Genomic DNA, 23,223 nt, shown 5'->3' with positions numbered 1-23,223 from the left:
AAGGGTCTCGTTGCTTTCATTCTCTTGTGCTCAGCAGCCAGTGGGCTCTGTGGCCGATCCTTTATTCAGCTCAATGCAAATCCTGGGTCCTGACGTTAGAGATGTAAATCGAGTTTCCATACTGACGTGAACCTGACATGAAGTGACACTACACTTAAAGCCTGGTTTCGTACAACATGCTTACGGCTTTCTCGTTATTTTCTAAAAAAAATGCCTGGACTATTCAGACTAACATGCTAGCCGCCCCATAGTCGGATGACCCCATTTCTCTGACCCGTGAAATACTGGGGCAATTACAGGTGCTTTCATTTTCACATCCCTTACTATGAAAACCTCGCGTCGTGTTTCGGAAGCCGGGAAAATGATGCGTTTGTATCAGATCCAAGAGTTTACTCTTAAGACACCTTTAATGAAGTAACTTTAGATAGAGGCCGATGATTAAACTCTTATACTTGTATCTTGTTTTTGTCCTTTAGGACTTTGCATCGATAACATCTACACTTCCGTGTATTTTATTAAGGCTATTCTTATACGGCTCACTTTACTTCCTTGTGTTTAGAGAATTGAGGAACTGACCACTTTGAAACTAAAGTGATCAGGTACATCTAGCTATCTTTATGCCGCTTTTCTTTAAGTTAAGATGTAAATTTTTGTTCAGAAGGACTGTATTTTCGATGTGAGAATATATCCTGACCTGGGTAAGTTTAAATTGAACTGCGTTTACATTTTTGCAAAAAGGGAGGCAGGTTTTATTGTCGGCTGTGTGTGTATGTAAGGCAAACTATACATAAAAATAGGACATACCAGGGCTCTTTCATTATGTTCGGAGATTTTAGTAAAATTATAGATTTTTATTTAATAACGCACAACTCACCAGAGTAACCGTTAGTTCCTAATGTTCCTCTGTATAGTGTGATGTAGGCTGAACTAAATACCAAGTAACTGAAACAAAAGACGAAACGTAACTTGTGGAATTAGCAAATATATTTCAGTCAGGTTAGTTTTCTCGTGTAGTTTTTTTTTCTTTGAACAGTTGTTGGAAAGTAATTCAGTCTTAACTACTAATTGGATCCGTCCTGTCCCACCACATTTCATTACTGATCGTGCCTATTAATTTGTAATTTATTTCGTTAGTTTTTATTTCGAATGTCACGCAAAAGGACAGATTAGATAATAGATAGATAATTCTCTCTCTCTCTCTCTCTCTCTCTCTTTCTCTCTCTCTCTCTCTCTCTCTCTCTCTCTCTGCAGGCATAAAATTGAATTCACTGTGTTAATGCTTTACTAAAACTGAAGGACTCTAATCTTCCGACTCTGGGTTAGTCCCTCCATAATTTGCCGTTCTTTAATTTGCATAACAAATATCGGCAGGTCTAGTGAGCAGTGTCAGCGTATTTGGTGCCATGATTAAACATTAGGTAAAGGTATATCTGTTTTAGAATGAATAAAGGTATGTTGTTTGATACCATTACATAGTCCACACTAATGTCTGAACGTTAGATGTATACGTTTGATATACTTCTGTAGAAATGATAAGTTACTATGTGGTATGATATCTTATTACACTTATCACATTCTCCTGTATTGTTTAATATCTCATTATCAGTAGTTTGCTTATCATTCTTTACTTCCAAAATAATAATTTCTGGCAAAGAATGTATTATTTTTAATGGCTGCCAAGATACAAATTAATATTCAATGAACATTGGTGTGCTATACAAAACAATTGTATAGTGTGTGTTTAATATGTTTATGCTCATGCATCTGTAAACCTGTGGTCTGTGTGTGTGTGTGTGTGCGTGTGCGTGCGTGCGTGCGTGCAGGGGCAGTGTGTGGCCAGAAACAGACATGGCGTGCCGTCACAGAGAACTCACCGAGTATAAGAAGAGTCTGATTAAACGGGACTTGGAAATGGGAATCGTGATGACTGTGTACAGGCAGAAGATGGAGAGACTGACTGTTCAGGTCATTATGGAGACCAGGCAGGTGGCCTGGACACGCACGGCTGACAAAACAGATGGAGTGTGTGAGTACGACTGGATGACATCCTGAACCAACTCTTGATTTAATGTTGGAGTGGATTATGGTGAAGTAAGCCAGAAGAGCACAAATGTGGCATTCTCTTCTCTGCTGAAGCTGTTACACTACACAGCATACTACACAGCAAAAAACAGCCATACTACACATGTGTAAAATAGACATTTCTTTCTATTATTATTATCATTAGTAGCAATATTAGGTCTAAGTATTTATATTAGTATTACAAGGATTAAAATCAGATTACTTTAGAATGGAATGAGTCAGTGGTATTACATGAAACAGCAGGATGTATTGTGCTAATTGTAGACATTTTTTTGAGGCAGCATATGTGTTGAGACACTGGCCTTAGTTTAGAATGAATGGAACTGAAAGAGGATAGTGTAATGTTGGTGTGATTACACCTCTTCTTGTCTCAAATATCATGCTTGTTTTTCTGACTCATATCTGTCATACTATCTCACTTTTTCTTTTAGATATCTGCTTACTTTAATCTTTTTTTTATCTTCTTTCACATGTGTTTTTACCTTACCTATCTCAGTTTTTGTCTCTTGTTTAACTTGCAATAGCTATTCCATGTTTGGTCCCGAGGTTTGGCTTTATATATGTTTTAGATACAGTACTGGAGTATACTCTCACCAGCCATAGCACCTCCTAACTACACACATCTTTGTACTTACACTCCTGGGGAATGTTTTTGGTCTGTTTTGTAGCTGTATCTCATAAGTATGAAATTACAAACTGTAGCCTGTACTCTGTATGCAAACATGTTGTCAGCGAGTCTACCCTGTTTGTTAGTGGTAGCTTTCTTAAAAAAGGATTCTGATTGGCTGTTCATGGCTGACACATGGATCCCCAGAACAGAGCAGAGCAGTGCAGTGGTTAGCAAAATTATCAAAGTGCTTTAGAAAGTATTGTGATGTGGGCTTGAATGACTTCAAAATGCATTGCATGTAATGTGAGATTTTGCGTGATGAGAAAACGAGAACACGTCAATGCATTTCAGCTGGCAGGGCTTTCTGAATAAAGGTGGAGCTGTAGATGCTGTGGTGTTTGTACGAGGGCTAGGCTGACACGGCTTGATCTGGCTCTGCAGTGTTGGTTAGGGTCAGTCTGTTATGTCTATTTTGTTCTCTTAGTGTGTTTGTGTGTGAGTGTGTGCATGCGTGTATATGTAACATCTAATCTTGTGTTGTAGTGGACCTGTTTGAGATCCGGGAGGTACGCCCAGGAAAAAATTCCAAGGACTTTGAGAGATTTAAGGACAGCAAGGACAAGCACCCAGACAGCATGTGTTTCACAATCTTCTATGGCTCTCTGTTTCTTCTCAACACACTGAGCCTGGGGGGTGAGCACCTGACCTTACACCCCAAATGTAAAAAAAAAAAAAAAGAAAATATCATGCTAATAAGGCAACGACCAAAACACTGATGTTTAAACAGCAGCGTATCTAAATGAAACCTTGATGCGAGTTTATGTTCTGTTTCATAGCTGATTCAGTAGAAGAAGCAGAGAAATGGCTGACAGGACTGGAGCTACTCAGACAAGAAACTATGCAGGCGTACACACCAGAGATCATAGAGAGGTACACACACACTGTCCCTGTAGGTGCAGGCGTATACACCAGAGATTATAGAGAGGTACACACACACTGTCCCTGTAGGTGCAGGCGTATACACCAGAGATTATAGAGAGGTACACACACACTGTCCCTGTAGGTGCAGGCATACACACCAGAGATTATAGAGAGGTACACACACACTGTCCCTGTAGGTGCAGGCGTATACACCAGAGATTATAGAGAGGTACACACACTGTCCCTGTAGGTGCAGGCGTATACACCAGAGATTATAGAGAGGTACACACACACTGTCCCTGTAGGTGCAGGCGTATACACCAGAGATTATAGAGAGGTACACACACACTGTCCCTGTAGGTGCAGGCATACACACCAGAGATTATAGAGAGGTACACACACACTGTCCCTGTAGGTGCAGGCGTATACACCAAAGATTATAGAGAGGTACACACACACTGTCCCTGTAGGTGCAGGCGTATACACCAGAGATTATAGAGAGGTACACACACTGTCCCTGTAGGTGCAGGCGTATACACCAGAGATTATAGAGAGGTACACACACACTGTCCCTGTAGGTGCAGGCGTATACACCAGAGATTATAGAGAGGTACACACACACTGTCCCTGTAGGTGCAGGCGTTTACACCAGAGATTATAGAGAGGTACACACACACTGTCTCTGTAGGTGCAGGCATATACACCAGAGATTATAGAGAGGTACACACACTGTCTTTGTAGGTGCAGGCATACAAACCAGAGATTATAGAGAGGTACACACACACTGTCCCTGTAGGTGCAGGCGTATACACCAGAGATTATAGAGAGGTACACACACACTGTCCCTGTAGGTGCAGGCGTATACACACACACTGTCCCTGTAGGTGCAGGCGTATACACCAGAGATTATAGAGAGGTACACACACACTGTCCCTGTAGGTGCAGGCGTATACACCAGAGATTATAGAGAGGTGCACACACACTGTCCCTGTAGGTGCAGGCGTATACACACACACTGTCCCTGTAGGTGCAGGCGTATACACCAGAGATTATAGAGAGGTACACACACACTGTCCCTGTAGGTGCAGGCATACACACCAGAGATTATAGAGAGGTACACACACTGTCCCTGTAGGTGCAGGCGTATACACCAGAGATTATAGAGAGGTACACACACACTGTCCCTGTAGGTGCAGGCATATACACCAGAGATTATAGAGAGGTACACACACTGTCCCTGTAGGTGCAGGCGTATACACCAGAGATTATAGAGAGGTACACACACACTGTCCCTGTAGGTGCAGGCGTATACACCAGAGATTATAGAGAGGTACACACACACTGTCCCTGTAGGTGCAGGCATACACACCAGAGATTATAGAGAGGTACACACACACTGTCCCTGTAGGTGCAGGCGTATACACCAAAGATTATAGAGAGGTACACACACACTGTCCCTGTAGGTGCAGGCGTATACACCAGAGATTATAGAGAGGTACACACACTGTCCCTGTAGGTGCAGGCGTATACACCAGAGATTATAGAGAGGTACACACACACTGTCCCTGTAGGTGCAGGCGTATACACCAGAGATTATAGAGAGGTACACACACACTGTCCCTGTAGGTGCAGGCGTTTACACCAGAGATTATAGAGAGGTACACACACACTGTCCCTGTAGGTGCAGGCATATACACCAGAGATTATAGAGAGGTACACACACTGTCTTTGTAGGTGCAGGCATACAAACCAGAGATTATAGAGAGGTACACACACACTGTCCCTGTAGGTGCAGGCGTATACACCAGAGATTATAGAGAGGTACACACACACTGTCCCTGTAGGTGCAGGCGTATACACACACACTGTCCCTGTAGGTGCAGGCGTATACACCAGAGATTATAGAGAGGTACACACACACTGTCCCTGTAGGTGCAGGCGTATACACCAGAGATTATAGAGAGGTGCACACACACTGTCCCTGTAGGTGCAGGCGTATACACACACACTGTCCCTGTAGGTGCAGGCGTATACACCAGAGATTATAGAGAGGTACACACACACTGTCCCTGTAGGTGCAGGCATACACACCAGAGATTATAGAGAGGTACACACACACTGTCCCTGTAGGTGCAGGCGTATACACCAGAGATTATAGAGAGGTACACACACTGTCCCTGTAGGTGCAGGCGTATACACCAGAGATTATAGAGAGGTACACACACACTGTCCCTGTAGGTGCAGGTGTATACACCAGAGATTATAGAGAGGTACACACACACTGTCCCTGTAGGTGCAGGCGTTTACACCAGAGATTATAGAGAGGTACACACACTGTCTTTGTAGGTGCAGGCATACAAACCAGAGATTATAGAGAGGTACACACACACTGTCCCTGTAGGTGCAGGCGTATACACCAGAGATTATAGAGAGGTACACACACACTGTCCCTGTAGGTGCAGGCGTATACACCAGAGATTATAGAGAGGTACACACACTGTCCCTGTAGGTGCAGGCGTACGCACCAAGAGATCATAGAGAGGTACACACACACACACACACACACACACACACACACACATCAGCGATCATAGACAGGTACATACACACTATCCCTGTAGGTGCAGATGTATACATCAGAGATTATTGAGATGTACACACACACACACACACACAAACCAGAGATCATAGAGAGGTACACACACACTGTGCCTGTAGATGCCATCCTGTGCCATGTATGTGCTCTGATTTATTTATGTATTGTTGTTTTGTACAGTTGGCTGCGGAAGCAAATGTACTCTGTTGATCAGACTAAGAAGAACAGGTCTGGATCCTCCACCCTGTCATGCACACGTATGCTGTGGCTCAAGCATTTTTATTCTTATTCTGTGTAAAAAAGCATCTCTGTGAAGTTGGTGTGTGTGTTCGGCCCACAGCATCTCTCTGAAAGAGATCAAGTCCCTGTTGCCTCAGATTAACTTTAAAGTGCCTGGTGGGAGATTCCTGAAGGAGAAATTTGTGGTAACCCAATCACACATAGCTGCATGCTTAGTGTTAACAGTGGCACTCACATCAAACATGTGTTTCATGAGCTTCCTGAAAGATTTGGGTGATTGCGCAGAGTTCAGTGCTGCTTTCCACTTCACAGGCTGCTGGAGACAAGAAGGATGTTCTGGACTTTGAGCAGTTTCACAAGTTCTATAATGATTTGATATTTGATAATCAGAGGATGGTAAGTGGGACACGCATTTAAAAAAGTAATTGAAATGTACAATATTGTTATGTGATCTTTTTAATGATTTTATTTTATCTTATCAAAATTAGAATTGGTATTGAGTATTGTGTTATTTTCATAAATTATCCATCAAAGATTCATAAAGTGTTGTTTTATTTTAGATACTGGATGAGTTTAAAAAGGAGTCCTGTGCCTTCATCCTAGGGTGAGATCTTCTCCCTGTATTGTTTCTGTATTGTTAGGAACTATAATACCCAGAATGCCTTGTGTATGGGGTTTCCATGAATTTGGAGTTTAGCAAGGTGCATTTAACTAAAGGCTTATTTGGGAGAAAGTGTTTGTGCCTCAGTGCCCATTAGATAAGCACTCCTTTTACAGTTTTCCCTCCCTGAACATAAATAAAGACTTGTCTGATTACAGTCTTGCTGTCTGATTACTATCTGAACATAAGAGTTGTTTGATTAGTCTTACTGTCTGAAAATAATAGAGAAACAGTCTGATTAATATCTAGCTCCACTACTGCTTAATGGAGTATTGGGTGTCCACTGGTCTCTGGTTACTATAATGCCCGGGATTTTAAGAGGTTGTGTTTGTGCCTGTAGAAGCACAGATAAGCCAGAATCCTCTGCTGTTCTCCTACATGACTTCCAAAGGTTTCTGGTCTATCAACAGAAAGTAAGACTCTTTTCTTGCTTATGCCTTCCATTTATGCTTTTGTGCATTTATGTATACCAGAGATTAACATGAATTGACTGTCAGTGTTGCTAATAATCTATTTTACTTCCAACCTTCATTTGCGGCTCCTGAAGGAGTTTTGGGCTAACAACTTGAACCAGGTACGAGAGCTGATGACCACCTTCATTGACGATAACATGAGAAAGACCAATGATCCTGAGTTTACAGTCGGCGAGGTACATGGCATTCCATAACATCTTTTCTGAGGATGCTCACTAACATGGTGCCAGAATTTACTTCAGTACTTTAGGTCCTTTTTTACATTTTTCATTCATTCTTTGCAGTTCCTCAACTTTCTCTTCTCCAAAGAGAACTCAATTTGGGATGAGAAGTTCTCCGTGCTGTCCAGCTTGGACATGAACAACCCTTTGTCTCACTACTGGATCAACTCGTCGCACAACACGTCCGTATGCCCCCGTGACACGAGCTCGAACTGTGCTCACACTCAAACACGCCACCTTCATTCTCTGCCCTTCCTGTGACAGAGCATGATGTGTGTTTTCTCTCACCCCTCACTCCCTCCCCTCTCTCTCTATCTCTCTCTTTTCTCACAGCTATCTGACTGGTGACCAGCTGCGTAGCGAGTCATCCACAGAAGCCTATGTGCGCTGCCTAAGACTGGGCTGCCGATGCATTGAGTGTCAGTGAACCCAGACTTCCTGAACCCAGACTTCCTGTGTGCTTCACGTGTTCCTGTACAAAGCCAGCAGAGTGTCCCATGCATGGGTCACGCATGCAGGCCCCTGCTCCTCTATGCTCACCATGCTCTTCTTGTTTTGTTTTGTTTGTTTGTTTGTTGTTTACCTGTGATACAGTGGACTGCTGGAATGGCCCAGATGAGCCCATTATATATCATGGCTGGACAAGGACCACCAAGATTAAGTTTCGAGACGTGGTGAAGGCCATCAGCGAGCACGCTTTTGTAGCATCCGAGTGGGTTGTTCTAATATGTGCACCATTGCACAGTGACTCATTTGCTCTTAAGCACTTCTTTAACAGAATCTGTCCATGTTAAGATTCCTTTAATGGGGCAGTTTTCACCTTTGGCATAGAATAGAATAGAATAGAATAGAATAGAATAGAAAGCCTTTATTGTCATTATACACAGCATACACAGTAGGCCTATACATAGTATAACGAGATTGGAAAGAGCCATCATAGTGAGCCAGGGCCGGAGTGGGACACTTTTTCAGCCCGGGAGTTATATGCCCAAATACTGCCCAATATTATTTTTCCCTCCCAATCGGCCCAAACTAGAGACTGACATGAGCCGGCCCATCGGGAATCCTCCCGAATCTCCCGATTAGCCACTCCGGCTCTGTAGTGAGCCATCATGCCACGATGAGCAGCAGGGCTATGTAGGTGATCGTTAACTATGGCTAGGTACCCGCTGTGGCTAACTGTGGCTGGATACCCGCTGTGGCTAACTGTGGCTAGGTACCTGCTGTGGCTAACTGTGGCTAGGTACCTGCTGTGGCTAACTGTAGCTGGATACCCGCTGTGGCTAACTGTGGCTAGGTACCCGCTGTGGCTAACTGTGGCTAACTGTGACAAGGTACCCACTGGTGCTGTCCATCGAGGAGCACTGTGACCTGCGGCAACAGAAGATGATGGCCCAAGTCTTCAGAGATGTCTTCCAGGACAAGCTGCTTACTGATCCTGTGGAGCAAGAAGCTGACCAGCTGCCTTCCCCCAATCAGCTGAAGGGCAAGATCATCCTCAAGGTGCAGATATTCTGAACCTGATCTCGGTGTTTGCATACATGGGTTTTAACAGAAGATCATCCTCAAGAGTGCAATTCTTCATCTCACTTCTGTTTTAGCAGACTTGTGTGTCTGTATAAGGTGATCATTCGAGTTAAATAGCTCAGTGTTTATACCTCATTAACAGATATTCTGAACCTGATCTCGGTGTTTGCATACATGGGTTTTAACAGAAGATCATCCTCAAGAGTGCAATTCTTCATCTCACTTCTGTTTTAGCAGACTTGTGTGTCTGTATAAGGTGATCATTCGAGTTAAATAGCTCAGTGTTTATACCTCATTAATGAAAATATTTGCTGTGTAATTTTGTGCAGGAGTGTCCACTGAACTCAGCGGTGTTGGTCCACAGGGCGTCTAATCCTTGGTAGTGTGTAGGCATGTTTGAACATGGCTGATGTGTGTCTGCTCCTCTTTCCACACAGCATAAAAAACTGAATATTGGTGAGAGCTTTGGCCGAAAAGACCTGCGTAAAGGTGATAAGCAGGGAGAGCTGTTCATCTGGGACCCCATAGACGAGGTGAGCAGTTTCTGCTTCACACAACCCTGTTGCCTGTGGAATTCTCAGTGCTGAATTAAAACACTTAATTCAGTAGCAGAACTGAAATGGGTTTCGTTGACCTCTGCAGGATTAGGTGATTAGGCACACATTTGTCCTGTTTGTGTTCAAAGTTTGTGATGAACATACATGTGTGTTTAGACGTGGTATAAGCACTACTGTGTGATCTCGGGGATCAAGCTGTACTACGCTGAGGAGAATGAGCTAGAAGATGAACCGGGGAAGGTAAGACCACCATACACCATACAGCCACGTCCACCCTCACCAGCCGCTCACACTTGTCCTCTCCTACTCAGGGTTCAGCCACCATGGATCAGCACCAGGGCGAGCCCTGGTTCCACGGGCGGATGTCAGAGGGTAGACAGACGGCTGAGCGGCTGCTGCAGGAGTTTTGCAGTGAGACAGGCGGCAGGGACGGAACCTTCCTGGTGCGAGAGAGCGACACCTTCCTCACTGACTGCACTCTATCTTTCTGGTACGGACACAACACTCGCATCTCCGTCCCTCCTGGACACCAGGATGTCACTTTCATCGTTAAGTAATAACAAGGGATCAGTTAATTAATTACTTACTCAGTGTTTGTCTACCAATTTATATATACCAATTTATATCTTTCTTTTAATCTTTCTTTTAATTGCATCTAGTTGGCTATATAATCTAAAGGATGCCAAAACATAAAAAGTTAGATAAGCCAAGTTATTTTCCATTAACACAGTTGCTAATAATAGTGTGTGTGTGTGTGTGTGTGTGTGTGTGTGTGTGTGTGTGTGTGTGTGTGTGTGTGTGTGTGTGTCCTGCACAGGCGAGGAGGAAGGGTTCAGCACTGCCGGGTCCGCTCATACTCGGAGGGAGGCCACACCGTGTTCTACCTTACAGACAACCTGCATTTCCCCAGCGTGTACGCCCTGATCCAGCACTACAGAGAGAGCCCGCTGCGCTGCCAAGACTTCAACCTGCGCCTCAGTGACTTTGTGCCCAGACCGAACCAGCACCTGCAGGAGCGGTACGTGAACATCTGTGGACATGTGCAAAGAATTCTCCATAGAAGATCTGAGAAGCATTTAAACAGAGGGCTGTGAAACTCGATTTGTACAGTGTCATGCTTGAATTGATTCATTATTTTGGCCTTTTCACAGTCAAAAATGAAAGGATTTTAGACATTTGAGTCACAAAATCTACATTATACCTTCACATATCTGCACATCTGCCAGTGTAAACATTTACATCAATCCACTGTAATATGGAATTGGAGTTTGTTAAATTAGGCTTTGTGCTTTTGTACCTGTGCAGGTGGTTTTACAGCAACCTGAGTCGAGGGGAGGCTGAGGAATACCTGCTGAGGATCCCACGGGATGGAGCCTTCCTCATCAGACAGAGGGAAGAGCCAGACTCATTCGCCATCACCTTCAGGTGCTGCCACGCCCTTTTCCTCTTCTGCCACTCCATTACCTCCACCTGCTGCATTTGCTTTCCCAGTAAGGAAGACCCGAAGGACCTGAAGATCTGGCTATGATGTGGTTTGTCCCTTGAGGACAGACGTGACATATCTGGTTCTCTGCAAAGGCCTTTGGCTACCTTCAAAAACCTAACATATTTATCAGTGCAGCAGATGTGTATGTACTCATGAAAGTGGCTCAGTGGTGAATTTGTCTGAAGGGTTTTACATCTTTTTGTTGTTTGATCATTCTTCACAGGTCGTTGTGGGTAGGGCTCTCTTTTTCTCAGCTCTTTATTGGTCTTAATTGTTAATTTAATAAGTCTTTCTAGCCATATCATAAGAGTGATATGGTTTTGAAATACTCAAAAAAGAGTTAGCCTTAAATTGTTAGATTATCTATGTGGTCAATAACACCTTTCTATTTCTATTTCTAGGCATCTATGCACAGTACAGTATGTAAACAGAAGTGATTATACAGATATAAAATTTTCTTTCAAAAATTATACACTTATATTTTGAATAATTACATATACAAAGACATTTGAATAAATACATTTTCTAATTTAGTAATAACTTTTGGCTCAAATGTAAAGCAAGCAATGTAAATCTGTAATTACAAAAAAAAACATTACTAGTGATGAAACAGTTACTGGTTTCACAGTCATGGTAAAATTCCCCATTGATTATTGTAATTAAGACTGGTTACCATAGTTTGAAAAACTCTTTTAAATACTGTCCAGCATGAATCAACATTAGCATGAATGTAAATTTCTAATTGCTTCTAGTGAGTGTTGCTTCCTTCAGTAACAAAACGCTACACGTTGTAATTGGTGCGGTGGGGCCAGGTTTTTTTTCTCTCCTCGGTGCTGACCGAATGAGCAATAACAGTGATTAACTTTTGTATTTGCAGATTCTTGGAACAGTATTCACTATCACAATTTTAAAATGTCAAACTGTTTCATCTCCAGCTCCTGAGCGGTAATGGAAAAACGTGGCACTTTGACAACTTTTGGGTTTGTGGTTTGATGGGCAGCGTTTTGTTTCCGTGGTGCAGAGGTGAAGGCCTGGTCAAACACTGTCGCATCCACAAAGACGGCCCGATGTACGTCCTGGGAACCTCCAGCGAGTTTGAGAGCCTGGTGGAGCTGGTCAGCTATTACCGCAAGAAGCCTCTCTACCGCAAGATCAAACTACGCTACCCTGTGACACCGGAGCTGGTGGGGCGCTTCAGCACGGTCAGTGCCAGTGTGAGAGGGCTGAGTCGTGTGAGGCTTCCCAGGGCCGCTAGGAGGATTTGAACCCCAGGGTGGCACCTGGCTTAACCCTAGGGTTACACCCTAACCCTAACCCTAACCCTAGGGTTACACCCTAACCCTAGCGTTACAGCCTAACCCTAACCCTAAGGTTACACTCTAGCCCTAACCCTAAGGTTACACTCTAGCCCTAACCTTAGGGTTACATCCTAACCCTAACCCTAGGGTTACATCCTAACCCTAACCCTAGGGTTACACCCTAACCCTAGAGTTACATCCTAACCCTAAGGTTATACCATAACCATAAGGTTATACACTAGCCCTATCCCTAGGGTTACATCCTAACCCTAACCCTAGGGTTACATCCTAACCCTAACCCTAGGGTTACATCCTAACCCTAACCCTAGGGTTACACTCTAGCCCTAACCCTAGGGTTACATCCTAACCCTAACCCTAGGGTTACACCCTAACCCTGGTGATCTGCAGTTTTTGTTTCATGCTCCTTTCTTTGCAGGAGTGCCACTCCGCATCCCTATATGACAGCAAACAGTATGTGGAAGCCAATGAAATTGAGCCATCTCTGGTACGCATGTTCACACACACACAAACACACATCTGGGAACTGTCTGCATTTGCTGTGCTGTTAGCAGTAACTAAAGAAGAACCCAGTTGTTTGCTATCTCAGGCTCTCAGATAGGAAATGGATTTTTACCGACGGAAGGAGATGAGAAGTAATTCCGCAGCGTCATGTCTGACTACATTAGGACGTCCTCTCTCCTCCGTCTGGGCTGCTTTGCTGTACTTTCTCTTGTCCCATCTTACTTGACGAAACAAATTCAAAAACATGCAGCTGGGACTCAGCGAGTCCATTTCCGCTGACCCAGCCAGGATTTCTGAATCTGCTCCAGTCAGCCGGTGACATTGTGCTGTGTTGTTCCGTGCAGCCTCAGAGCACAGTGAAAGCGCTGTATGATTATCGGGCCATGCGGCCAGACGAGCTCAGCTTCTGCAAGGGCGCTCTGATCCACAATGTCACTAAAGAGAACAATGGATGGTGAGACAATCCAAACAGTACCGATAATGAGAGATACTGCGTGTTGGCTAATTGTCATCACTGTACACGTAGCATGTAAAAAGGCTAATGCATTTTTAAGTTTGAAGCTCTCAGTCTATGTGTCTGCTGACCACCGTACAGGTGGAAAGGAGATTATGGAGGTAAAGCGCAGCTGTATTTCCCAGCTAACTACGTGGAGGAACTCGCTAACAGCACTGTGTCAGAGCCCAGAGACCTGGTGAGTTCCAGGATTAACCAGGATGGTTCACCTGCACTTCAAGCAGAATATCTGTGGGAAACGCTTGTTAACCCTCTATGGCATGGTGTTGCCCTCAGGCAACAAACCACTATCCCCCCCCCCCCCCCCCCCCCCCCCCCCCTTTTAAACATCACATTTTAAATCAGCTGACAAGTCTGGCACCAATAAAAATTGATCTGGGTGTGGGTGTGTCTTTCACCTGGGGGGTGGAGCAGTCCTTTTTTGGAGCATAGCATGCTTGGACACACTGCTAGCAAAAGGTAAGATGCATTTCACTTTTTCACATGTTTAAATGTAATTAAATTTGTATTTAAAAATATCTGCATGTGCATGAATATGTGAAAAAGCATATTTGATTGAGTAAAGCCACTTTTTCACTGTATCTATATTCTAAAATGTAAGTTTTTCATTCGTTGCCTCAGGGAAACATTGCGCAGTTAGACCACTTTAGTTTGTACAATGACATGTTCATGGATGGAGATGTGCAGGGACTCACAGTTATTTCCATAACATTGTTTTTGCTGTCCTATCAACTATTACTCACAGGAAAAGGATGCAAGAACATGTTATGGGTGTAAGGAACATGATCCATCAATTAGGGTCATACCTTAGGACAGTGAGGACAGTGCGATTGAGGACAGTGACGGGGAAAATTTGTTTGATGGAGATTTAGATGATGATGGTCCAGTCATACTGAACATACTGTGTGTGTGTGTGTGTGTGTGTGTGTGTGTGTGTGTGTGTGTGTGTGTGTGTGTGTGTGTGTGTGTGTGTGTGTGTGTGTGTGTGTGTGTGTGAGAGAGAGAGAGAGAGAGAGCACATCAGCAGGTGACGAGAGTTGTATATGACCTATTGTAATTTTATGCTTTCTGGTTTCTTTTGAAAACAGATGAAGATGAAAATGAAGATGATAATGATGTATCAGAGGAAGGTGTTCCACACATACCCCAGTGGAGAACACACCACAGTCCCAACATCACTAATTAACCAGAATTGCAGGCCAGGCCTTCCAAAATCAAACAATATTGTGTCCCCATATCAACATTTCCAGATATTTTTTCTGAAGGCACTCTGGAAGTAATTGTAGAACAGTCAAATTTACAGGGGTTGGACAATGAAACTGAAACACCTGGTTTTAGACCATAATAATCTATTAGTATGGTGTAGGGCCTCCTTTTGCAGCCAATACAGTGTCAATTTGTCTTGGCAATTACATACACACGTCCTGTACAGTGGTCAGAGGGTTTTCAAGCCATTCTTCTAGTGGCCAGGTCACTACATGATGCTGGTGGAGGAAAATGTTTCCTGACTCTTTCCTCCAAAACATCCCAAAGTGGCTCAACAATATTTAGATTTGGTGACTGTGCAGGCCATGGGAGATGTTCAACTTCACTTTCATGTTCATCAAACCAATCTTTCACCAGTCTTGCTGTGTGTATTGGTGCATTGTCATCCTGATGCATGGCACCGTCTTCAGGATACAATGTTTGAACCACTGGATGCACATGCATTGCAATATTTTGAGCAAAATTGTGCTCTTATCCTGCTAATTGAACCTTCACACTCTGCTCTTACTGCTGCAATGTGCAATTAATGAAGATTGACCACCAGGCTGGTCCAATTTAGCCATGAAACCTGCCACACTAAAATGAAAGGTGTTTCAGTTGAATTGTCTAACCCCTGTATATGCCATTCAGTGTGATACCAACAAACCCTTAACCTCACTACTAAAGAACTGGAGCAGTTCATGGGTACAGCAGTGCTTTTTGCTTTCCAAAAAAAGTGAAACATTGATTCAATCTGTAGCCCACAGGAACAAACATTCAGAAACACAAACACACATTGCAGCTAATTTCTAACCCACTGATTGATAAATCATTTGTGGAATTTGTGAAATAAAACTTCTAATGTGATTAATACTTGTTTGTACCTCATTGCACTTATCTGAAAATTACAGGTAACCTCTGCGTTTTAGTACCCTCATAGCGTCTTGTTGCCCTGAGGCAACAAACCAAAATCTGGGGGCAGGAAGGTGGGGGGGCAAATTTTATTATTTATATATTATAAGGGACCCCTAATCTAGGAAATACTAGGATGAAAAAATTTTTTCCTCCTAAAATAAAAAATCATGCCATAGAGGGTTAAATTACTTATGAAAAGTTATTTGAATTGATATTTACACATTAATTTGGTTCCATTTCAGACTGATGAAGATAATCCCTTGGGTGACTTGTGTAAAGGAGTGGTGGACATATCCAAGTGCAACGTTGGTAAGAATTTCTGTAACATTTGGTCTCCAACATTGAAAACTCATGATGGTGTTTCCTAACAATGGGATGCATATAAGATTAAAGAACAACATAGATCAGGGGTGGGCAATTAATTTTTACAAGGGGCCACATGAGAAACCTGAATTGTGTCAGAGGGCCACACAAACGAAAATGACGTCATCGCGGTGGCTCCGCCCACCTCACGCGAACTTCCGCGAACGGCGCATACTTGCCGCATCACATTCTGTGCAGTGTTGTCTGAAACGATATGTGGTAGTATAAAGAAACACCCCTCAAAAACAGGGGAAGGAACATTTACCTGACCAATTTTAATGTTGCTTTTTGTTTCAGATTTGAAAAGTGCTGGAATTTAAGCTAAATACTTGAAAATGCTTGAAATTGTAACTACTTCGTTTCACAACAAATATCTGTCTGACTGACCAGTTTTCTTGTATTACGTTAACAAATACGAGCCTCTTGTAATTCCAGGACGAAACATGAGAGAAAGCGAAGACGGCGTTTTGAAAATAAACCACCATTAAATAATGTGATTAAAAGCGAATTATTTCGAGTATATGTATACATATTTAACTTAAATAAGTTTAACGTGCTGGGAAATATTGAAATGGACCTTGAAAGTGACGTACAAGTGCTTTAATTCCACCTTGTAAAGATGTACAAACCCTGCAAACATGACTTTGTTCATCAACAGCGCTCGAGACCCTCGCACACGGGCGGAGTCACCGCGATTACGTCATTTTCGCCGCGCGGACACTCGCGCCGCGTCAAGTATAAACCAAGCTTAAACCTACCTTTAAATCACTTCTACGGCACTTTCAAGGTCCATTTCAATATTTCCCAGCTGACTCAGGTTCTCTCTTAAGCTTGGTTTCTGGAACTGAAAACCCTGAGTTTTCGTTAACTCTGAGTTTACTTACCCGGTTTCGTCATTAAATCCACTTTCTGGAATTACCCCCCTGTTCAGTCAGCTATTTGTTGTGAATCGAAATACAGTCACAATTTCAAGCATTTTCAAGTACTTTAGCCTAAATTCCAGCACATTTCAAACCTGGAACACAATGCAACATTAAAATTCGTCACGTAAATGTTCCGCGGAGGTTCGCACGCTACGTTCATTCGCGAAAGTATAAATTCAGCCTTAATTTGTCGCTGATCACCTACCTAACCCTACTATTTCTCGCACAGCTCACACACCCGCACATACGTCCACATGGAATTAACACAAACGTAGCGATTTCAAAATAAAAAGCATCACAGTTGTATTGCACGCACGACATAGATATTTGTTTCATTTATGATTGGCCTCTCGCGGGCCGGACAGGGACGCACAACGGGCCGGATGTGGCCTGCGGGCCGTAGTTTGCCCAGGTCTGGCATAGATTTTACCAAATCTCCTGTTGCCCTGGTGTGTCTGTACATCTTACCAAACAGATCTGCTTCCCTTTATAATTCTCAGTGCGTTCAGCTAAGCATGGCAAGTCTGTGGTGGTGACTCTGCAGAATAAGGATAGCAAGGAGAACATGATACCCTTTGACCTGACAACAGAGAACACAGAGGAGCTGTTTGATTGGTACCAGGTGGCATGGAACATCACGCAGACAGAGGAGTTTGAGGTAATAATGTCAGAACTACAAACTGGTGGAGTTCAGTACATGTATAAAAAGCTCCTGTCCATGTCACCCTTGCACTGCAGAGATTAGACACATCAGAGCAGCTATAATGTCTAACCTTCATCCTCCCCAACAGCAAATAAAAAAGAAGGAAGTGGAGGACAGGGATGAAGTGGCCAAAGAAATGTCTGACCTGGTGGTCTACTGTCAGCCTCGCAGCAAAGACAAGGATCGCTTTGGTCAGCTCTGCCTGGATTGTCTCACTCATTTGTCTGAACATTTGTGTTAGTCTCTGTTAGAGCTTAAACAGTGACGTAAACTGTGAAGTAAAGTATCTTAATTTGTTCTAAATGACTGCAAAATCACTTTGGCTGAACTTGTGCTGTTGTGTCTCCTGTTAGACAATTACCACTACAAAGAGGTGCGCTCCTTTGTAGAGAATAAGGTTCCCAGCAAGAGCAAGTCCACTGACTTCCTGAGGTATAACCGCAGGGCACTTAGTCGCATCTACCCCAAAGGTCAACGGGTGGACTCCTCCAACTACGACCCTTACCCGCTGTGGATGTGCGGCTGCCACATGGTGGCGCTCAACTTCCAAACTGCCGGTGGGTGAGAGAGAAATGCCACTGTATGTTTTTTATTTTTCATTTTTCATTTTTCAGTGACTTTTATTCTTTTTATGTCAGAATGTTTACAGTTTGAGACCGTGATTCAACATTCTCCCAACCCAAACCAACCCATATTCTGCTTTAAAAAGGCTACAAAAGCATACATTGTATGAACTGCATGCATTTTAAGTTAATTTGTATTTTGGTATCAAAGTTGAAACCTTTTAAACAATTCAGGATGACAGTCTAATGTCCTTTCCTAATGTGATCTTCAAACCTTCAAACCTGAGAGCTACACTTCCAAATCCAAATCTCAAAACATTCAATGTGAAACATAAACTGCTGTTTTTAGCATTCTCTCTTTATTCCTCAGATAAGTTTACGCAGCTGAACAGCGCCCTCTTCAGTCAAAATGGAGGCACAGGCTATGTGCTACAGCCGGAGATAATGCGCCTTGATACCTATGACCCTCAACTCGAGAAGAGGACAGTGAAATTCACCCTCTCTGTCAGAGTAATGATACACTGTTATGTATTCCCATTACATCATCAAAAATGTTTTTTATATATTAGAATTCAGTCTAGTCCGCCTGCTGCTGTACTTTTAGTTGGTGGCTTATCGACTCAAAGCCAAAATGTACTTAATGTGCACTTCTGTTTACTAGAGATATAATGCACATCATTATCTTTACATTATCTTGACTATTCGTATCTGTTTTACAAACGATTATTATAAATCCACACAAGGTTACTTGTTGTTAGCTCAGTGATTCTCAATGATTTTCTGTTAAGCCCCCCCAGGAAGAAGAAAACGCTTTCTTCGTCTCCCACATAAGTAACAGTGAAGCCAATCGCTACATACGCTTCATCATGCTTCCTCATTTTAGCTTTTTCTGTTGGTCTCTCTGCACCTTTCTTTTCATTGCTCTTAAATAATTTTCCAAGTTGTCTCTTGAGCGATGACTCCCCGCACTCAGACTGACAATTACAGCGCCACTGCCACCTACTGTAGTAGATGTGCAATTACAATTTGTGTGATATGGGGTCACATGCACCCCCCACTATTTGAGAAGGACTGTGTTAGCTGGATTCATTCTGTAAACCTTTCTTTAAGAGCTTTCTTTGTTTGGTGCAGGTCCTGGGCGCCAGGCACCTGCCCAAACCGGGCCGCAGCATCGCCAGCCCTTTTGTGGAGATCGAGCTCTGTGGTCAGACTGATGACTGCTCGAAGTTCAAGACCACAGTTTGTCGTAAGGGACGGGAGGGGCGGTCGTTCGACTGAAGTGAACTTCAGTCGTATATAATACACAGCCTGTAGACGCTGCAAGTTCTTTTTGCTGTGTGCGTTTTTTTGCACTTCGCATGCAGTCCTGTGAGCAGTAGCTGACTGCTGGTGTCCCCACAGATGACAACGGACTGAACCCTGTGTGGCTGGGTCCCCACCGGCAGGACGCGGAGATAGTCACGTTCACGGTGTATGAGCCGGAGCTCAGCTTCCTGCGCTTTGTGGTGTTCGAAGAAGACATGTTCTCTGACCCCAACTTCCTTGCTCAGGCTACGTTCTCTGTCAAAGGCATCCGCTCAGGTAGGCTGCCCCTCCAGACAGGCATGCTGCCCCCCAGGCATGCTGCCCCCCAGACACGCCACCCCCCAGGCACGCCCTTCCCCAGACACACCGCCCCCCAGGCTCTTGTACCCAGTGTGCTGGCACAGCAGTTGTGACACAGCTGAACTGTCTTTTTTTGTCAGGGTATCGCTCAGTTCCACTAAAGAACGGCTACAGCGAGAACCTAGAGCTAGCGTCTTTGTTGGTGTATGTTGACATACAACAGGTGGAGGTAAGAAACTTTCAAACTGGTGATCTTTTATAACTGGGTCCAGGCTGCCATTTCACATCATGGGTCGTTTTATGCTTGATAGAACCCAAATTAAATATTTCAAACACAGTATAGCAAACAGTGACCTTCTTAATTCTGTAATATTGCTATACAAAGACTTTATCATAGCAAGCAATCGCATAGTTAATATAAACATGAGTTGCAATATGAAACAAATGGCCAGTTATTCTAATTATTAATGTATTATTAAACAAAACTAACAAAAAACAAGCATACAAAATCTTTCAGAAATCACAAGTTTAACATGTTCATGTTGTATATGAATCATTTATCAGAAAGCAGAAGAGGACTTATACTCGTCCTCTAGCCAGTTGCGAAAGAGGCAGGCTGAACTGAACAACGAACTCTTCTTGTACGACTCCCACTCCGGCCTGCAGCGCGTGGGGCCCTCATCTCGCCGCGACGACCTGCTGCAAGAGTTCAGCTCCAACGAAAAGCAACTCCAAAAGAATAATGAAATGTGCAAGGAGAGGCGAGTTCTCCTGGAATCCTAATTAAATCAATTTATTACGTCTTGCCTCACAAAATTCATCATTTAGTAGTAAAGAACTTGAGAAAACACCTGCTTGTCCTGTTTAATTGCTAATCTTGCATATTATACCACAGTTTCTATAGTTCAGTACAGAATGCTGCACTGACACAACAACAAAACCTGGTTTGTCTTAAACAGTCTAGGTACCAGCCTTTGGTAGCCTTTTGTTGGACCATTATTGAAACTTGAGCATCTCTGAGCACATAAATGAGGTTTTACTGTTTACCAGTGTCCCAGACAAAGTTCTCAGCTTAGAACCATTTTTTTACTGAAATGGAAAATGAGGGTTTGTGAATAATGTCTGGCCTCTGACCTTCAGGATGAAAGAGAAGAAAATCAACAACAGCAGGTTCTACTCGTGAGGAAGCAACGGCTTAGCTCAGACTGCTGCCACACCCACTCCCCCACCCCCCGCCCACTCACTTCCCAGGCTCCTCCCCCGCTGGCTGCCATGCCTTCATGCTGATCCTCAGGTGCGAGCATCCGATGAAGTCGTCCCTGTATTGTGTTGAGAGACAGATGGGAGATGAGGACTACTGGGACAGTGGCTCCATCTGCTGTCCCCCTACTGGAGACATGCTTGCCTCTACATGTAGAGCTGGAACTGCAGAGGGATGTTAGTCTAAACCAGACGATTTGAACTGGAATACAACTCCTATTTTCAGTATAATAAACATGTTGTTCATTACTGCCATTGAGATGTTTATATGATTGATAAATTAGTTAGCATTTGACATTAATTTTGATGAACGTTAATATAAGACTAACAAAACCCATAATGATTCACTTCAAATCTCAACACTGAGCTCATTGGTCATTAACGTGCAGTTCAGTTCAAGTCTACAGTTGTACCTGCTGGAATTCAGTGAAATAACAAACTGCAGCTATACATTTGAAACATCTTCACAGACAGTTTATTTTGATTGAAATGATTTCACATCGTAGTTCTTATTTTTCCTGTTGAAGATCTTGTATTGTCATGACAACAGCCACAGAGCAGCAGCGGCGATCCAGCTGTAGAAGCAGATAAACACAGACAGGAGGAAATATGGGCAGAAGTTCAATATGCAAAAAACCCAGGAATCACGGGAAATGTAGTTCATTTATGTACATGGCTGCACCCAGGAGGGGACTGCAGTGGTAGGCGTCCCATTCTTCACCACGTTAAGACTCAGTCACAATTCAACATGATAGAAAGCGCATGTTTAAAAAATTGCAGAGAAAACTTCTAGTATCTTGAAGAGGACAAAAGGAGGTTGTGAGAAGAGATAAACAAATGCAAAAAGCACAGTGAGTTACACAGGATAGAGATTTGACTAATGGATGAGCTGCTGTGTAAAACTTATTTCCCAAACTTGTTTTAGAAAGAATTTATTACCACCTTATTCTGGTGTCCCTGATCCTCCCCCTTTCTGAAACTCGCAGGATCATTTAAAATGCTTTCAAAGTATTGGCTGGAAACCTTCAGGTCCTGCAGATTCCACCCAGCTCTAATATGGTCCACTATGAACAGGAGAACCGTAAATCATAACACACTCGTGCTGATCTGTGGTGCAGAACCATCCACTACATCCACCTGTACACTCATTCAGCGTTCTACCATCAAAGCATCTAGTTCATCTCACATGAAGCATCATGGGCTCACTCAGAAGTACGAGTGAGTGAGTGAGTGAGTGCATTACTGCTGGAGCTGCCACACTATTAATGTCTTGGTCTGTAATTTCAAACCTGTACCCCCCACCCCCTGACCCTTGACCCCTTTTCTTGTTTAAGCCTTCAAAAAAAATAGTAAAAAAAAAATAAAACAGTTGCTAATGCAGCATGTACATGCAAACAAAATATTTTTAAAAAACAGGCAACAAAGTATGAATTAAATTGATAATCAGCCAAAAAAAAAATGATAACCACTGAACACAAAGACAGTTAGAGGGTAATTACAGTGCACTTGGTCTGGAAATAAAAGACAAAACAATAAAACCTGACCATATATGTCCATCCTGAAAACGAAGGCAATAGTTTCCCAAAAATATGAGAGAAAGCAGAAATACAGAAATACGTGACAAACATGGAGAGTGGGGAGGGAAATTATATACACTAGTATATTATACATGATGCAATCACATCCGGTCTTGATCCAGACCCAAGATGGTAGAACACAATAGAGTTTGATGCCACTACCATCAATGGCACATACAGTATTAAACTCTTAGTAGACAGTGTCCATTTCTGCGCTTGGATTAAAGCTACTGGAGGGTTCCTCCTCTCAGCAAAGCCACAAAAGCTGGCCAAAAAAAAAAAAAAACAGCCAAATTAAACAGTCCAATCAGAAGCTGGTTGAGCAGACTGGGCTAACAAATCAGCACAGTCTGTCTGTCTG

The 23,223-nt window shown here is 43.2% G+C and overlaps 1 protein-coding gene across 3 annotated transcripts; it reads left to right on the top strand.

The window, feature by feature from the left end:
* Positions 1 to 181: 181 nt before the first annotated feature.
* Positions 182 to 23,126, top strand: plcg2 (phospholipase C, gamma 2). Of its 3 annotated transcripts, none has more exons than XM_076993423.1 (34): positions 182 to 299; positions 1,252 to 1,318; positions 1,824 to 2,026; positions 3,236 to 3,385; positions 3,529 to 3,622; positions 6,390 to 6,437; positions 6,550 to 6,634; positions 6,762 to 6,845; positions 7,010 to 7,053; positions 7,451 to 7,523; positions 7,658 to 7,759; positions 7,868 to 7,986; positions 8,138 to 8,223; positions 8,399 to 8,516; positions 9,139 to 9,307; positions 9,769 to 9,864; positions 10,045 to 10,128; positions 10,200 to 10,378; positions 10,706 to 10,906; positions 11,194 to 11,313; positions 12,396 to 12,576; positions 13,109 to 13,177; positions 13,539 to 13,648; positions 13,790 to 13,886; positions 16,111 to 16,177; positions 17,655 to 17,812; positions 17,946 to 18,048; positions 18,211 to 18,414; positions 18,791 to 18,930; positions 19,552 to 19,666; positions 19,822 to 20,001; positions 20,166 to 20,254; positions 20,590 to 20,786; positions 21,166 to 23,126. In XM_076993423.1, the coding sequence occupies exons 3-34, from the start codon at positions 1,849 to 1,851 to the stop codon at positions 21,206 to 21,208; spliced, it is 3,783 nt and encodes a 1,260-aa protein (XP_076849538.1). In that variant the 5' UTR covers positions 182 to 299; positions 1,252 to 1,318; positions 1,824 to 1,848; the 3' UTR covers positions 21,209 to 23,126. The 3 variants fall into 3 exon arrangements, with proteins under 3 accessions (XP_076849538.1, XP_076849535.1, XP_076849545.1); XM_076993420.1 differs by lacking the exon at positions 182 to 299 and adding an exon at positions 328 to 698; XM_076993430.1 differs by lacking the exons at positions 182 to 299; positions 1,252 to 1,318 and adding an exon at positions 328 to 698.
* Positions 23,127 to 23,223: the final 97 nt, after the last annotated feature.

The sequence above is a fragment of the Brachyhypopomus gauderio genome, chromosome 2 (assembly GCF_052324685.1).
Source record: "Brachyhypopomus gauderio isolate BG-103 chromosome 2, BGAUD_0.2, whole genome shotgun sequence".
NCBI lineage: Eukaryota > Metazoa > Chordata > Actinopteri > Gymnotiformes > Hypopomidae > Brachyhypopomus > Brachyhypopomus gauderio.
Note: the sequence above shows the minus strand (reverse complement) of the source record. Positions and strands in the feature narration are given on the sequence as shown.

Coding starts and splice junctions, on each gene's coding strand:
- plcg2 (XM_076993423.1), top strand. CDS start 1,849: ATGGCGTGCCGTCACAGAGAACTCACCGAGTATAAGAAGAGTCTGATT. Junction 6,846..7,009: donor TATTTGATAATCAGAGGATG/GTAAGTGGGACA, acceptor GTTTTATTTTAG/ATACTGGATGAGTTTAAAAA. Junction 12,577..13,108: donor TGGTGGGGCGCTTCAGCACG/GTCAGTGCCAGT, acceptor CTTTCTTTGCAG/GAGTGCCACTCCGCATCCCT.